This window comes from Humulus lupulus, chromosome X (genome assembly GCF_963169125.1).
Source record: "Humulus lupulus chromosome X, drHumLupu1.1, whole genome shotgun sequence".
NCBI lineage: Eukaryota > Viridiplantae > Streptophyta > Magnoliopsida > Rosales > Cannabaceae > Humulus > Humulus lupulus.
In genome coordinates, this window is record NC_084802.1 from 134886020 (window position 1) to 134903987 (window position 17968).

General features: G+C 35.0%; 2 protein-coding genes across 4 annotated transcripts; one reads left to right on the forward strand and one right to left on the reverse strand.

The window, feature by feature from the left end:
* The first annotated feature begins 9261 nt into the window (after positions 1-9261).
* Positions 9262-15842, forward strand: LOC133805422 (CSC1-like protein RXW8). 2 transcript variants are annotated; one of them, XM_062243604.1, is made up of 12 exons: positions 9263-9705; positions 10176-10527; positions 10693-10839; positions 11178-11241; positions 11361-11570; positions 12213-12398; positions 12934-13232; positions 13641-13917; positions 14232-14510; positions 14794-15027; positions 15123-15300; positions 15387-15842. In XM_062243604.1, the coding sequence occupies exons 2-12, from the start codon at positions 10247-10249 to the stop codon at positions 15410-15412; spliced, it is 2181 nt and encodes a 726-aa protein (XP_062099588.1). In that variant the 5' UTR covers positions 9263-9705; positions 10176-10246; the 3' UTR covers positions 15413-15842. The 2 variants fall into 2 exon arrangements, with proteins under 2 accessions (XP_062099587.1, XP_062099588.1); XM_062243603.1 differs by having other exon boundaries at positions 9262-9705; positions 15123-15842.
* A 190-nt stretch (positions 15843-16032) lies between these two features.
* On the reverse strand, positions 16033-17429 carry LOC133805423 (uncharacterized). Of its 2 annotated transcripts, none has more exons than XM_062243606.1 (3): positions 17245-17429; positions 16414-16830; positions 16033-16343 (listed from the first exon to the last, which is right to left on the reverse strand). In XM_062243606.1, exons 1-3 carry the CDS (start codon positions 17308-17310, stop codon positions 16170-16172), a joined length of 657 nt encoding a protein of 218 aa, XP_062099590.1. In that variant the 5' UTR covers positions 17311-17429; the 3' UTR covers positions 16033-16169. The 2 variants fall into 2 exon arrangements, with proteins under 2 accessions (XP_062099590.1, XP_062099589.1); XM_062243605.1 differs by having other exon boundaries at positions 16033-16327; positions 17245-17427.
* Between the last annotated feature and the right edge of the window lie 539 nt (positions 17430-17968).

Here is a 17968-nt window from a genome sequence, read left to right on the forward strand (position 1 = left end):
TCTTCATACCTTTTGCCCAAAATCTTCATGGAACATTCTTCACATGTAGCATGCTTCGACATGTCTCTGCAAGGTGTCGATTCTTCCTCTCAACTACTCCATTCTGTTGTGGTGTATTGGCACATGTGAATTGATGGCGTATGCGGCACTCTCGTAGGTATTGAGAAAATTCATCTGATGTGTATTCACCGCCATTGTCTGTTCGCAGACATTGAATTTTCTTGCCAACTTCTCCTTCAACTATTTCTTTGAATTCTTTAAATTTTGAAAAAGTTTCAGATTTTTCTTTCATAAAGAAAATCCACACATACCTTGAGAAGTCGTCAATGAATGTAACCATGTACTGCATGCCGCTGATTGATGATTGTTTGACTCGCCCGAATACATCAGAATGAACTAGCTCCAATGGTGCTTTGGCTTTGAACTTTGAATCTTCATACAGTAATTGATGCGCCTTACCGTATTGGCAGCCGACACATATGGTCTATGTTCTGACCTCGAGTTGAGGAAGACCCTTCAGCATAGACTTCTTCATCATCACCTTGAGTTTATGATAGCTGACATGTCCTAGCCTTGCATGCCACAAATATGTTATTTTGTTCTTTCGGGTCTTGTCTACATAAGTTGACTCTGCTGACATTACATAGACAGACTCTAAATGTCGCCCTTTCATCATCGGTGTTCCAGAGATCTTAAGGTCTTGATATATCTTGACATCATGAGGACCGAATACGACGTGGTGTCCTGATGTCGTAAGTTGTGCTACTGACAGTAAGTTTTTCTTCATTCCAGGTACATGGTAGACATCCTGGAGTGATACTTCTTTTGTACTGAATCTCGGCGTGATTGTTGTTTTACCGATGTGAGCAATCGGTAATCGAGTTGTTGGTTGTTACCACTACACGACCACCTTTATATTCTGTTATGTTCTGCAGCTTCTCTTCGTCTCCTGTCATATGATTTGAACAGCCAGAGTCGACTATCCAATCATTATTGTAGTCGATCTTTCCTGGAACAGTAGCTGCTAGAGCTAATTCTTCTTCCTCCACAGCGAAAGATGCTTCTGCGTCCCATTCTTCATCGCTTGTCTTTTCTGCATTTGACGTGGCTGCATTACCTTCTGCAGTTTTCTTCTTGAACCAGCAACTTTTAGCCATGTGGCCATACTTTCCACAGTTGTAGCATTTCCCATCAAATTTATTGTTATTCTTTGACTGGACACGCCGGTTGTCTTTCTTTGGTGCTCCCCCTGTTTGGGAGCTTCCATGATGACTATCCTTGTCATCATTTTTCTTAAAAATTTTGCTAGCATTTGGTCTAGATCGACCTTTCTTATCACCACTAAAGAGTGCTTCTTCATCACTCTTTAATGAGATTCCAGATGTTTGCTTAGCTAACGCTTCTTGGTCAGCTAGCAAGTTTTCCAATTCAACAAGAGAAGGTTGGGTTGGCCAACCTTGTATTGCAGCAATAAAAGTTTTAAATTCTGACCTTAATCCATGAATAATAATTCTTCTAATTCTAGCATCTGACATGCCAGCAGCAGAGTCTAATGCAGAGATTTCGCGACAAAGAGATTTTACCTTGGTGAAGTATTGATTGATCGTCATGTCGCGCTGCCTGATTGAGAGAAGCTCATTCTCCAAAAGCTGCAATCTCGTATCATTCTTCTTGGTGAACAGTGATGCGAAAGTATCCCATGCTTCCTTCGGTGTCTTTCCCGGTCTGATGTGCTCCAACATTTCATCTTCAACTGTGGTCTGGATCGCAAACATGGCTTTGCCCGCTTTAATCTTCCATTTCTTCAAAGCAGTTGCATCCTCCGGTTGTGTGACTTCATTGCCACCAACGATCTCCCACAAGTCTTGGCCTTGGAGATATGCCTCCATGTGCATCGACCACGTGTTGTAATTTTGGTTGTTAAGTTTCTTAATTCCGCCGACCACTTGAAGGTCACCCATCGTGCAAACTCTGTAGTACTAAACCACACACGATCACTCTAAGAAACTCAACAAAGGACTCTTTCGGTACGACCCCGATCCGGCTCTGATACCACTTGTTGGACGCCACAACACGTGAAAAGTAATTACTTTATTGATACAAAAGTAATTACACCAAGACTTGATTACAATTCTTGACCATACACTAAAACACTCTAGCTTACACTCTTTGGAACACTTTTAGATACACTTTGTGTACTCACTCTTTGACTCACTTTTGGGACACTCATTTTGCTACTACCTTGGACACACATTACATTTGTAATTATAGGCTTCAAAGGAAACATCTACATCTTTCTAGAATTTTCTAACTTTATAATTTATTTAACTACTTTCTTCATTTTTCTAAATGTTTCTAGAACTTTTTATATTGTCTAATTAGTTCTAAGCTATTCAAGAACTTTCTAGAATTTTCTATGTTCTTCTTAGTATATTCTAGAATTCTAGAGCATTCTAGATACGGTAATGACTTTTAACACAAACCCCATTAACAAAATTTATTTTTGGCATGAAAAAATACTCTCGGATAAAATGGTTCACCGCAAATCATATTTTCCTGATTTTACCTTCATAATATTAATATAAAATGAGTACTAATGTTAGAGGTGTCTATTATGTGGCATCTTAACTACTACTAGTGTGTAAAATATCAAATTAAGCAAACACACGATTTATGTTTTGGAGGGAGTACTGTTCTGATTTGGTTATTACCTGCTGTACATTAGGACCTCAACCATTCAATAAACATTTTTTTTACTCAATATCTAACAAGCTAAGAGAAATGATGGCTGGTTTAAACTAAATCCCTATACGTACCATTTAATTATTGTTGAATTGACACTGGTCTCATTTCATCAAAGTTTAGAACAGAGAGAAGTTGACGACCGCTATTCTCAATTAGTCAAAACGACCAAACTATGTAAATAGTTCAACAAATTAACAGCCAACTTCCACAATCAACCCGCACAGCTCAATAGTCATCCTCATGATAAGATTCCTCATATTCCTATATGATTCTTCTGGGCAAAGACGGAACTTTTCAGAGCTGTTTCACCAGGTTGGAATGGTGATAATTTCCCATTCCAACTAATACTTGGTATGTACTTTTTTTCTCTCCATTTGTGCAGGACTCGCTTTAAAGGTGCACTTGATGTAGTCGTTTGCAATTGCCAGCTTGATCAGCTCCTCACCGTAATTCAAATGTACTGGAAAGAAGTATTAATGGATACATATAAGATGAGGCAGTACCAACTATAGTCCACTACAAATCTAGTACAGTCTTGACCCTTGAAATTGTCTAATGGAATTGTTGTGTGATCTAAATATCACTGACTTATCAGTGAATCGGTTTAATAATAGATACACGACGTACATTGGCCTAGTAACTTATCACGCTCAAATAGCATGTGCCTAGTGTAACATGCTGGCCTTGATGGCATGTTACAAGCTAGGATGGCGCTCGGTCAGATGCGCACGCGAGGGTGCAGGCTGGTGAGCATGCTGATGCCTAGTTTGTACGGTAGTGGCATTTTCATAAATATCTTCAATATTGCCCGGAAATGGACGGGACTGTGTAGGTTCCATATTGAAGGGTAAATGAACGCAATGGTATGATCGGATTTGGGAGATTCGAAGAATTGGCGTGCTGGAAGCCAAATATGTCTCCCAAGCAAAAATCATATATGTTCCTGGTAGAAGGCTAAAAGCTCAGAAGGCTCTTTGTAGGGGGAGCACCTGGTGTCAGCTCTCCACCACCCCCTGGCGCAGGTGCGTCAAGTGAGCTACTACTAGTTGGGAGGACTAGTAGGGCGGGCATATGAGAACCACGAGGGGACTCATACGTCTCCATGAGTAGGAGTACTCATGGACATTACCGGGCCGCCCCGGTAGTGCATCGAAGTGGGCTGCCAGAGGTTTAAGGGTACGGTTCCCTTGGCTTGCCGGGATGCCGCTTGCATGGAATGTGGCCCAAACCTTCGAGAGATGTCGTGGTGCGCCATGGCCACGAATCTCGACACGAGATGGCACGGGAAGTCATTCATGGGACTTGTTAGCATGCAAGCATTGGATGGTGCACTATGCTTGAGTAGGACAAAGGTCTAGTGTACGCTACTAGTCTGCCAGCCAGTCTCGAGGGCCTGCCAGCATGCACGATGGTATGGTGCCTTGAGGATTGGACCATGGACGTATGGGAGTCCTTGGTCTGTGACGTGAGCTAATCGGATAGTATCGAATGGGACATGATGGGAGGTGTTGGCACGTCAGCTTGGTGTTGGCTCTTAGCCACACATGCTACCTTGACTTGCAAATGTCTGGGTGAGCATCGGTGTTGGGATTTGCCTTGCCATAGTGAGAACCTATGGACAGTGTGAGTGTCTTGGCTAGATAGCCTTGATGCATGGTTGCACTCATAGATGCTTGAGAGCATGACTCAGCAAGAGTTGTTCGAGAGATGGAAGTGTGCAGAGGCACACGGTCGTGCGAAAAATGTGCCCATTGTTATTCGAATGGTTGGAAGGCTGACCTTGGCTCAGAGGAGTCAAGGTGCTGCACGGGCATTTCCGCTGTCAAAATGTCAGCCCGTGACACCTAGTAACTGATGGTTGCGAAATGCCCAATGACATGGCGACATGGTTGCGAGGTATACATTGGCCTCATGACGTGCCTAGTAAACTGGCATCTCGCGACATATCGCGACATGGTTGGAAGGTGTACATTGACCTTGTGACGTGCTTAGTAAATTGTGTTCGTGAGGAGCCCATTGACCTCGCGACATGCTTAGCAACTCATGGTTGCGATGAGCTAACTAACCTCGCAATATGCTTAGTAGCTCGCGAGCATACTATTAGAATGCAACGCAACATGGTCTACTATGACAGGTCTAATAGCCCTGAAGTAATACCTCCTTACAAAGATTTTTTAATTTATTTAGTAGCAACATATTGTGATTGGCAATCTAGTTATTAATATTTTTTTTAGTCTAATCTTTTTTTTTTCTTCTAAATAATGGTAATTAAGTCATGGTTTTCATAACGTTATTTATGAATTGAATTTATGATAAATGGACGAGTCATTTTGGTTGAAAGAAATTCTACCATTGTGTCTTTCATTAAAAAAAGTAGTAGTAAGCAGTTTTTTAATTGGATTGTTTTTTTAATTTTCTTAAACTTTATAATCTTAAAGAATTTTGGACATGTACAGTATAATATATAAGAAAATATTAATTTATAGATATGTATAATATAGATATAAAAATACTAATTTTGCCTTAAAAAAAAGTGAGAACTAAATTAATATTCTCTTAGAATTTTAACGAGTTAATTAAAAGGAAAATGGATATTATTATTAAAAACGCGTTATAATATCTAACAAAAAAAAAAGAAGATATCCTACTAGCAATATTCCGATTACGACTACAATAGTTTGAAAGATAATGTAACATAGTCAATAATTACGGTTGCACTTGATTACGCATGATTTAAAATTAAAATATTAATTTTAATAATTATTGTGTGGGGGCCAAATTTTCTGTTCCATTAATGAAGTATTATTGCATTAGAAAATAAAATATGGAAATGTATCCGAATAATTTAAGATGTGGTTTGGTTGAGCTTGTTTTTTTTTTGTAATAATGCAATGATATTTTTATTTACGGAACAAGAAGAGAACAATGGGCATAATAATTACAAGTTAAGTTTATGTTTGTGGCTGTCGTGTTTCATAATTTATTTTTATTTTATTTTTAAAAAAAATAAATTAGTATTTATAAGAAGTTATTTTTAGATTACAAATCAATTCATGGATGCTCCCTCAAAATGAATAAATAAATAAATAAAAATCAATCCATGAACGGCTAAAATTAAAATTTGAGAAATCAAATTGAAAGCATTACCGACAAAGCGAAATACAGAGATTTTTTTCTTTTTTTGAGAGAGAAAGTAAAAAGGGAAATTATCCTATATACGATTTTTACTTTATTTCTTTCATTTTTACGTTAATTATTATTATAGTTTATTTATATATACTGTTTTTTCTATAAATACGGTTTTTCTTTATTTCATTATCTAGTTTACTGTTTCTTATTCATTCTCTCTCTCTTTCTTTTTCTACTTAGACCACAAATGGGTGACTTTAAGTACTTTTGGAACACGCATGATATTTGTATTAATTTTATTGATCCTAAAATATTATTATATATATAATTACAACTAAACATGGAAATATGCTCTTATAGTTTTGATTACATGCCTAGCATTTTTTTTTTGTGATGTGAATCACAAACTAGCTAGAAAGTAGTTTATCTCAAAATACACTTAATATATTTCTTGAAAGTATTGAATGTTCATGTAAGTTTGCATAGAAAAAATTATTTTTTATAAAAATAACAAAAATCAATTCCCCTTTCTTGTACTATTTAAATCAATCAACCAAATAAACTATGTTATAAAATTGATAAATTATGTTCACCAACAAATCAATATAATTTTTCTCTAAATCAAAATAAATAAAAACTGGACATCTTCTCACATAAATTTTGGGGTTTTCTGTAAAATATTTTTTTATAATCATTTTAAACAATAAATTTTAAAATATATATATATAAACTCTTTACAAAATGATGCAATATAAATATACTTAAATGATATGGAATCAAGGTCCCTCCAAAAAAAAGTGCATAAACCAAGGAGAAAGATTGAACCCATGACTTCCTCCCGGAAAAGAGAAGTGTGGAACCAACTAGGCTAAGCCTAAGACCACAAAAGTAGACATATTTGTCTATCAAGTCTTTCAATGAACTCATAAGCATCCAATTTAACTGTGAGTTTTGTTATCAAAACAAAAAAGTAACTAAAACAACATCATTAGGCAACTTAAGCAAAATTCTATTATAAATGCAACATACAACAACTTAAGCAAGTTGATTTGCAACAAACATCAATCTCATATATAGATTACAACAACATAAGCAAACTCATTATGCAACATGAATTATTCTTATGCAATCCAATGCATCCTAAAACAACTTAATTATATATATAAAAAAATCTCATTTGCAAATTATAGCACAATTCATCCATTATGCAACCCACTACAACTTACACCATCTTAAACAACCCAAATGCAACCTCCAATAGTTATTTTAGGCAAAGATGCAACTTACAACATGTTAAGTAGCTATTATGCAACAATTAACAACTTAAGCAACCTGACATACAATATACAACAATCTTATGCAAATTACAACAACTTAAGAACCTAAAGCAGCCTCATTATGGAACTTAATCAACCTTATGGAACCTACAACAACTAAAACTTAAACAAACCAAATGCAACATTCAGCAACACTTTTAGTTAAAATGCATCTTACAACTTAAGCAACCTAATATGCAACTTGTATCAACTTAAGTAACTTTTTATGTGAATTTCAGCTACTTAAGAAATTTGATATGCCACTTACAATAACTTAAGCAATCTTATTTTGAGGTTTCACATCAGGTTGCATATGTTGCAACTTGCAACAGATGTTGCAAAATTTGCACCTCCAGTTGCAAAGGTTGTCATGGAGGTTGCACCTCATATTTTAAAGGTTGTAATAGATATTGCAGATGTTGCCAATGAGGTTACACCTCAGATTTCAAAGGTTGCAATAGAGGCTGCAGATGTTGCCAATGATGTTGCACCTCAAATTTTAAAGGTTGCAATAAAGTTTGTAAATGTTGCAACAGAGGTCACCTCAAGTTGTAAAGGTTGCAGATGTTGCCAAGGATAAGGTTGCACCTCGGGTTTCAAATGTTGGAATAGAGGTTGTAGATGTTCTCAATGAGGTTGCACCTAAGGTTTCAAAAGTTGCAATAGAGTTTGTAAATATTGCAATGGAGGTTGCACCTCGGGTTACAAATGAGGTTTCACGTTGAGTTGCAAATGTTGCAATAGAGGTTGCACCTCGGGTTACAAATGAGGTTTCACGTTGAGTTGCAAATGTTGCAATAGAGGTTGCACCTCGGGTTACAAATGAGGTTTCACATTGAGTTGCAAATGTTGCAATAGAGGCTACAGATATTGCAACAGAGGTTACCAAAGATGTTCCCATGAAACTCATGATAACTCAAAAACTCGTGCTAATTTCATCCTTATGTAACTCATGCAACCCACTGCAACCTTAAGTGTAAGCCCGTGCAAACCATAGCAACTTAAAAACTCATATGTTAATTTCATTCTTATGCAACTCATGCAACCACAAATGCAAGCCAATGCAACTCATGGTAGCTTAAAAATTCATATATATTAATTTCATCCTTAAGCAACTCAAGCAACCTGCTGCAACCTCGGATGCAAGCCCATGCAACCTATGTTAACTTAAAAACTCACATGTTAATTTCATTCTTATGCAACTCGTGCAATCCACTGCAACCTCAAATGAAAATTACAACATGTTAAGCAATTTGTTATGCATTCTAAAGCACTTATAAAAACCAATTTACAAATTTCAGCATGTTAAGCAACTATAGCAAATTTATTATATAAATTAATCATCCTTATACAACCCCATGCAACCTAAACAACGTGTTAAATAATCTAATTAACATGTTAAAAAAACCAAGTCAATTTGGAAAGGCAATTAAGTCTTAATTAACATAATCAAAAGTTGCAGTCACAATATATGCTCGACACTCTATGATACAATTAGCTCTCATTTCCATCATAAATTCTATGCTTTCAATTTTGTTAGTTTGATGTTTATTATTTTATATTTTATTAGCTAATTGCATGAAAATAATATTCAAGTTATGCTAAATTACAATAAAATGATGTTTGTATAAAGTAAAATTTAAATTTTGAGGCTAATGTGAAATAAAATTAGAATGATGCACATAATTATAACACAATACCAAAAACCATGTGGGAATCTTATATATATATATAAATATATACATAAGTTCTCTTTCTCATGAACTATGGCGTTGTGTACTGTATATATGGTGAAGTTTTTCAACAAGAAGAGAAAGCCTTTATATATATATATATATATATATGTATATATATATTGCCAGACTGATGAAATTATTTGTTGCGGATTTTCTCTAATGATTTGTGTCAAAGATGACACTGACAACGTCTGTGGTAGACGTGCAAAAGAAAAAAGAGATAAAAAAATAGAGTTTTTAGTGGACACCGTAATTTTGCAAGAAAAACTTTAAATTATATATTTATGTAATAAATTTTTAGTTTCCGTATAATTGAAATAAAAATTTCTCATAAATGTATTAATGAAAATGTCCCGAGTAAAAATACATACGGATTAGACAAAATGCAGTAAAATAATGTAGCAGTTATGGCGGTTTGAAATTGGAGCATGCGATTGTCCCCAGTCCCATGGTTGTCAGCCACGTGGAGTTTCCCGCTCTTCTCAGCAAATCTTCTCACGACGGTGAAATTTACAGAACAAAGAAACGCGGTGGCTTTCAAAGAATGCGTCACAATTTTAGCGTTCAATTACTTTTTTATATCTCTATACTTTTTTATTTGATTCCCTTCTAATCAATCATTTACGCTTTTCTTAACTCCAAGCAAAACCCGGCTATGGAGTTCAAGCTTTCGCTTCAGTCGTAATCTTAGGATACGCGATCCCTTTCGGGGTTATCAAATCATACCAGTTATTAGTTTCTCTTCGGCTTTTCCACGGCTTATTCTCTGATTTCTACAGGTACTCCTCATTTTTTCTCTCCTTTCTGTTCTGTATTGGTTCCTTGTTTCGATTCTGAACTGTGTATGTTTCTGTTTCAACAATTAGCTTTGGATTGTGCTGATTCCTTATGATGGTTCGTTTTCCATAAATACCCAATTGGGTTTCGTTGTATGGTGGGAGATTTTTAATAAAGAATTGGGAATTTTCACGGCTCAAATGGGCACTAGAATATATACTTTCTTTCTTTTCTTTATTTTATTTGCGGAAGTAATGGATCAATTCGAGTACCATTGGATATAGAATCCCTCTATTTTTTTTTCTTTGTTGAATTAAGGTTTTTCTCTGTGTTAGATTATCATTATTATTATTGGATAAAATCTGTTGATTAACAAACCAATCAAATTGATAAAACTAACGTATTAGTTGCGTAGCGGCTGAAGTTGTGTCAATATCGGTTTTTGAACAATCTAATGGCTTTACATAAACAGGGTATTGTGTGTTTTGCTTCTCGGATGAAGATACATTATTAAGCTTACAGATATAGTGAGTCTGGGTGGAGATGAAGATTTCAGCTCTTCTGACTTCTGCTGGAATCAATATAGCTGTGTGCTTGATACTTCTGTCGTTATATTCCATATTGAGAAAGCAACCAAGCAATATAAGTGTGTACTTTGGGCGGAGGATTGCTACTGGCCGCTCAAGACGCAATGATCCTTACTGCTTTGAGAGATTTATTCCTTCTCCTAGTTGGGTATTGAGAGCCTGGGAAAGTACTGAACAAGATCTTTTGAATATTGGTGGGTTGGATGCTGTGGTTTTCCTCAGGATTGTGGTTTTCAGGTAAGTTAGATGTTACACAAAATGTATCCAACGCTTTTACACTTTTGATCAGTCTTAATTCATATAAATATAGAGAATTTGTACACATTGGTATTGTTTTTTTTTTATTATTATTATTTGCAGCAGCTTTGAAGGTGCTAATTTCTTTATTTTGTCTGTCTACAGTATTCGGATTTTTACTATAGCTGCAGTCACTTGCTGTTTTCTGGTGCTTCCGGTGAATTATTATGGTCAAAAGAGGCAGTACCAACAAATTCCCTTGGAGTCTTTGGAAGTATTTACCATCTTAAACGTTCAAGAAGCCTCTAAGTGGTATGAATTTTGCGTTAATTAGTCCTACTATTAAAGAGAAGAACTTATTCTTTTCTGTCAACAAATGTCCAGTTGAATCCGCATGGATGTGTAGAAACTTAGGGTGGCTGTGTGTATATCTTTATTCTTATTTATTATGTGGAATCCTCTAGTTCTACATTAGGATTTTCTTTTTCTGTAGCTTTCCTCACATTTCTGATTTATCTCTTGTTAAGAGTAGTGACCTTGAGATTAGTTTATCTCAAGATCATAGGCTTCCATTAAAACTTGATTTTTCCTGTTTTGTTTTTCTTTACCTTAAATAATTACTTATCTTTCATTTGTTTACATTCTCCCAGGCTTTGGGTTCACTGTCTTACATTATATATCATAACGTGCTCAGCTTGTGTGCTTCTGTACTTCGTAAGGATGGAAAACTTGTCTTTTATTTATATATATGTTTCAAGTTTTTAATAATTTTTTGCAAGTTATAATTCTTTTTTTTAATTATTAGCTAACTACTTTCCTTTTTCTTTTGGTAGGAGTATAAAAGCATTTCTAAAATGAGGCTCGCTCATATTAGTGAATCTCCTCCAAACCCAAGTCATTTTACAGTTCTAGTTCGTGCTATTCCTTGGTCTGCTGAAGACTCGTACAGTAATAGTGTGAAACGATTCTTTATGAAATATCATGCATCAGGCTATTTGTTTCACCAAATGGTATATAAAGCTGGTACAATTCAGAAATTGATGGTGAGCAAATTACCCTTAATGATACAGAAATTTAGGAGTAACTCCCTTTGCCTATATGCTTCTAATATTTATTCTCTCTACATTAGTATCTATGTTTATTTATTGTGCTCACTAGGTGTCATTTAATGCTAGTTATGCTTCATTTATAGACGGAAATAGACTATTATGAGCTTTCAGATGGATAAGTGAATTGTGTTCTAGGTTCTTACAATAAGCTAAAACTACATGTCTGCTCTGGTTTTTTATTTCTACTGCGTATATTTCTTTGCATCGGCTTGATAGTGTGAGAACTATTTTTATTTGTGTTTCCTTGTATCTATCGTTCAAATCTTATTAATAAATTCACGGTTACATATATGCTATTGCATCTAGTTGTATAAAATCACTATATCTCCTAAATATTAAAGATAAGATGGAAACATGAAATTTTTGCATGATGAAATTTTCTTCTGGATCAAAATATATTGGAAATAGTTACTTTTGGATTCCTAAAACCTTCATTTATTGGAACTTAAGGTGATGAATTTGAGAGTTGTGCTTGTATAAAAAAAATGGAGGTTTGTTTGGTTGTCATGTTTCATGCAATACTACAATTTTTTATATTAAATGTTTATCTAATTCACAACTTGTTTAACTTTGCAGAATGATGCAGAGAAAATGTACATGATGTTCAAGGATGTTTCTGTTGAAAAGAGTTGTGCACCTAGTATAATCCATTGTGGTAACTGTGTTGTAGAGCATACAAATTCTTTTAAGATCCTTTCTTCTGAGGATACTGTCAAGGGGAAAGCTGACTTTTGTGACATGGATTTTCCTGGAAGTAAAAAGGTCTCTAATTTGTCTTGATGGATGTTACTCATTTTTGTTTTGAGGTTATTTATATACAACTTGCAATTATTTAGTTTAGTACTTGCGTATTTGGTCCATGCAATACAATTTGTCATCAGCTTTTGGGTTTTTGTTAATTTTTATTGCAATTATTTAAAACTTTTGCTTATGTAATTTCTAGAACAGCCTTGAATCATATTAATTTACTGTCTTTGGCAAATATGTGGAGATAAGAAGAGATGGATGTCTTTTACATAGTTTATATGCTAACAATGCTGTTGTCATACTGTAGTTTATATGCTAACAATGCTTGTCATACTGATAGTATGTGTGCTTAAGCCAATAATTGCAATTATTAATTGGTTTTTGTTCTCCCGACTGTTATTTGTTATTTCCTTTAAGATTAAAAGTTTTTATGAGTGTTCTTGTTACCTTTTTTGTTTCTCAGTTTGTGGCCTTCATGATCAAATGGTGTTTCATTAATATATGTGTGCTAATTGATTTAGTGTCTCTAACGGATGGGTCCTATAAACAGGAGTGTGCCACTGCTTTTGTCTTTTTCAAGACTCGCCATGCTGCTGTTGTTGCTTCACAGGTTCTTCAATCATCGAACCCTATGTTATGGGTGACGGACATGGCACCTGAACCACATGATGTTTATTGGTCAAACCTTTGGATACCGTATGGACAACTGTGGATTCGTAAGATAGCAACTCTTATGGCTGCCATTGCCTTCATGCTCGTGTTTCTTATTCCAGTTACATTTGTTCAAGGCATGACTCAACTAGAGCAGCTACAACAAACATTTCCATTTCTTACAGGAATTTTAAAGAAGTAAGTACATATAGCAGTGATGATCTCTGTTTGTTAACTGTGCATTACTGAACTTTCCTACCATGGCGAGGAAAAAGGGGAAGGGTGTGGGAAGCAGGGTTAAAAGAGATAGAGACTTATCAATTTAAATTTATAAAGTTATGGACGATATGATACATTGGAATTTGGAAATAAAAATGCTGTTTACATTATTGATAAAGTTATATATTAGTTTGCTACAATTAGGTGTTTCCCTTTTTGTCCTGCTTTATCGGACTTCCAAATGTTTATTGTATCTAATTGAAAATTGTGAGATGGTAATGGTCCATAATTATTTTATCTTGTATTAGTCTGAGGTTTACTTGGGAGATGGCCTTCAAAATAAGGGTGTTTTGTGTAAAAATGCCTGATTATTTTTTTATTTGGCAGGAAATTTGTAAGCGGGTTGTTTACAGGTTACCTTCCAAGTGTGATTTTGATTTTAGCTCTATATACAGTTCCACCAGTTATGATGTTATTTTCAGCAGTGGAGGGATCTGTCTCCCGAAGTGGGAGAAAGAAGAGTGCATGTTGCAAAATCTTGTACTTCACAATCTGGAATGTCTTTTTCGTCAATGTCTTTACGGGATCTGTCATCCGCCAATTGCGAGTCTTTTCTAGTGTGAAGGACATACCTGCACAGCTTGCTATTGCTGTTCCAGCTCAGGTGACATTTCTCTGCATCTAAAGTCTGTTAATTCATTTGCATGTCTCAATATTATGCTCTTACCTATATATAAATATATATATATATATATACATGTATATATTTCCTTCACTTACATGGGCAAGGTCCTTTTTTTTTTAAAATAGTGCTGTTGCGATTCTATATTTTGCGTGATTTTAAAGCAATAATAATATTTCAATGCTGATTTTAGTGATACTTTTTTTTTTGCCACTTTGGTTTTGTGTGCTCATTTGATAGAAGGCATCGGTTGGTAAGTTATTTTTTACCTATGTTCATGATTTTGAAATTTGCAGGCTGGTTTCTTCTTGACTTATGTTTTGTCATCTGGTTGGGCAAGCTTGGCATGTGAAGTCATGCAACTTTACCCTCTCCTTTGCAACTTGATAAAAAGATTTATGCTCAGAATCAAGTCAGATTCACCAGATGATCCCCTGTCTTTTCCATATCATACTGATATTCCAAGACTCTTGCTATTTGGATTCATTGGCTTCACCTGTTCCATCTTGGTTCCCTTAATATTGCCCTTCTTGCTGGTTTATTTTATACTGGCATTCTTTGTCTATCGAAACCAGGTGCGCACTCTAGTCTTCTTCTGATTTGCGATGTGGTAAACTAACTCCAGTCAGTGTATGCTATGCTATACTCTGTCTTGGAGGGGCCTCTACCACAGCTTTTTCATGCATCCATCGTATTGATTTTATTTATTTTACATATAGCACATAAGTAGAATCTATATGTGTCTTCTTATTTGATTCGTTACCCATTTATCCTCTCTACAAATTTGCTGATTAAAGCAACTGAAAGGCTATGGGCAACAAATTCTTTTGTTATTTCTTACAATAAAAATTTCTCCAGATTCTGAACGTGTATGTTTCAAAATACGAAACTGGGGGACAGTACTGGCCTATTGTTCACAATACGACTATATTTTCATTAGTGTTTATGCAAATAATTGCTCTCGGGGTTTTTGGATTAAGAAAGTCTCCAGTAGCATCCGGCTTCACCATTCCGCTGGTTATTTGCACTATTCTTTTCAATGAATACTGTCGGCAGCGGTTTAACCCCATATATAAGAACCATGTTGCAGAGGTTAGTTTCAAAATATAGACAGCATGTGCTTGTTTTCCTTCTTTTTTTTGCTTCGTTCATGCACCCCTTTCCATAATTGATAATTGTCAATGCAGATTCTTATTGATATGGACCAGCGAGATGAGCAGTCTGGAGCGATGGAAGAAATCCATCAAATGTTGCAATCAGCTTACTGCCAATTTACAGTAAGTCCTCATGACCTTTTCAAATGTGGATGTTCAAATCATCGGGAGGATGGTGCTGGCGTCCGGGTTCCAGAAAATGTGAAGCCAGGTTTGATTCATCCAATGCTTGGAGGACTTTATCTTTCCGGAGTCAAAGATATAATTTCATGGCTGTCTTTGCTTTTCACTTTTCAGGAGAATCGTCCAGCAGAATCAGCTAGCCACAAGTGATAGGAGCTTTTTTTATTTTTATTTTTTTTCCTTAATATTTTTGTGTGCATAGTTTACACCTTTGTATACAAAATTCCTTTGTAAAAACTATAGTCATCAAGTCAAGTTGAGAGAATATATAGTGCTGGGAAGAGGGAATGCTTATGTCAGATAGCCTTGTAGTGATATGTGGTGGCGTGGGGCATTTTGCTGCGCAATGTAACGCGCCAACAGTAAAGTTGGAAAATTACGCAAAGGAAGAGTCCACAAATTTTCCCTGTGAGATCCTCCCTTTATATATAAACTTTTGAAATGTGTTCACTAAAACTCCAAAGACTATATTATCTTTGGAAATGTGTAGTTTCTTGTTGCCTCTATGAACTAATCTTTTAGCAGGGGCAAAGAAAAAAAATATCAAGACATTCAGATAGGGAACCTCAAGTCCCATGCGTTTTCTGGTCCACGGAGGGCAGTTAAATGAACAAAGCCATGCAGGAATATATTATCATTAGTTATAAAGTTGGCTGTAGATTGTATACAACTAAATTGGTCTATATAAGTAAGTACCAGCTATCGGTATGAATGAACGAATACTTTATCCAGAAAAACGAAACAAGTTCAGGCAAATTGGTTGTTTGAGCTAGAAGAAAATATATCTTTTATAGGATTAGACAGATAATGAAAGAGTAAAGCTTCTCAATGTACAAGCTTAAGGTAAAAATTACTCATTTGCTAACGAATCATTTCTAGCGACAAAGACTTCTCCCCTTAAGCAAACTGGTCCAAAGCCACAAAACTTGTAAAAACCCACCATTGCCAACATGTAAAAGAAACACATTTCCAATTCTCCCGAAAAAAGCAGAGATGAACTTGACCAGAACGAAGAAGCAGCCAATAACTATAAGATTCCGGTTTGACCCTTTTCCCTGTCCAGAAACACAACTAGCATTTTACTCGTATTTTTGCATTAATAAATATGTATATTAACAGAAGAGAAGATTATGGAACGTACTTGTGAGTTTGGAAACACTTCTATGGATATTTCTTTCAAGAAATCGGCCACTAAACAACCAGCCAAAAGACCAAACGGCATGACTAATTCTTGGTTCCTAGAGATGGTGAATATAACATCGGATAAAAAGCTCAAAGCAATCAATACAACAGTGGACCATTTTAAAGCCTTTTGTCCAAGAGAAAGCAATTTCTGCACCAGTATATCAGCCCCTCTCTCCAATTCGAGCTCCTTAACTGAGTCAGGAATGACTTTCTGTAATTTCTCTTTGACATCATTGATTTGCATATTGACCTTTTCTGGTCCACCAAATTGTGACATTGATACTTTCAAGGCATATTTGAACAAGGTCTGGTGACGAGTCCCTAGAACCAAACTCTTTTTGACTTGACACGATCGGTATCCAAATAGTTTTATCTGTCCCAAGGAAAAATAATCAATTATCACTATAATTCTTCTCCAAAATACATCAAATACTAGTTTTGGACTTGAATCAGAGAATTAAGCAACTCCCAACTCTAATATTTATGTATAATACCCATTTCTCTAGTGTTTTGTTATACCGAAAAAAAAATCTTCGAGTAAAATACTCGATTCAATTAAGAAATAATATATGGATAAGTTACAAAATATAATAAAATAAAAAACTCGACTTACATAACCATTGAATCATAAACTTGCACTAACTTTAATCTGAAACAGAGTCTCTTTAAGTGGGGAGCTTAGTTTCTAAATAAATTGTAAATTATATATATATATATATATGTATAAAAAGAGAATAAACCAAGTGCAAGAATACTAAAAACAGCAATGAGAAGGAAAGTAAATTACCGGAAACTGTGAAGGCGAAGAAGAATAAGTAGGAAAAAGAGTAGAAGCAGGAAGCGCCATTGACATTTGACACCGCACTCAGCACTGGGTCCTAATCACCTTCCCTTTCTTCGCATGTTTTAGGGTTTAACAGACTCAATTGCTGCTCCGATTATTTTGTCGTTCCTGGCTCCTAGCGACTTTGTAATAATAAGGGAAATTACATTTTATATTTGATTTTTAATAGTTTGGGCAAAAATAATGGTTTTTTTAAAAAAAAAAAAAAAAGATTAATCTATAGTATTTTTTAAGAATTTTTACTGGGTTTAATTTCATATATTTTTATATAAAAATTTGTTTATGTTATAGTTTTCCTCTTAATCAAGTTTTATTATTTTGGAAGAAAATGTTTGTAATTTAATTATTATTTTATTTAGCTTATTTGTATTTTTATATTACTAATTTTATATTAAATTTTTATTTAGTTGTTTTATAATTTTTTTTGTAATATGAATTGTGTTTAAAATTATTTTTATTTATCATAAACATTTCTTTCCTTTTTTTTTAGATTTTACGTTTCTTTTTTCAAATACTGAGTAAGATAATCAGTTACTTGATTGATCTTTGATAGTTATGTAAAAAAAAAATCCTAGAGTTAGGTTAAATAATATGTACCAGGAGGGGTAACCAGTTATCCTGAGACGAGTAACTTTCTGCCATGAGAGGGGTAACCAATGACCATAAG

Coding starts and splice junctions, on each gene's coding strand:
- LOC133805422 (XM_062243603.1), top strand. CDS start 10,247: ATGAAGATTTCAGCTCTTCTGACTTCTGCTGGAATCAATATAGCTGTG. Junction 12,399..12,933: donor ATTTTCCTGGAAGTAAAAAG/GTCTCTAATTTG, acceptor TCCTATAAACAG/GAGTGTGCCACTGCTTTTGT. Junction 14,511..14,793: donor TCTTTGTCTATCGAAACCAG/GTGCGCACTCTA, acceptor AAATTTCTCCAG/ATTCTGAACGTGTATGTTTC.
- LOC133805423 (XM_062243605.1), bottom strand. CDS start 17,310: ATGTCAATGGCGCTTCCTGCTTCTACTCTTTTTCCTACTTATTCTTCT. Junction 16,831..17,244: donor CTTCGCCTTCACAGTTTCCG/GTAATTTACTTT, acceptor TCCTTGGGACAG/ATAAAACTATTTGGATACCG. Junction 16,328..16,413: donor AAGTGTTTCCAAACTCACAA/GTACGTTCCATA, acceptor GTTTCTGGACAG/GGAAAAGGGTCAAACCGGAA.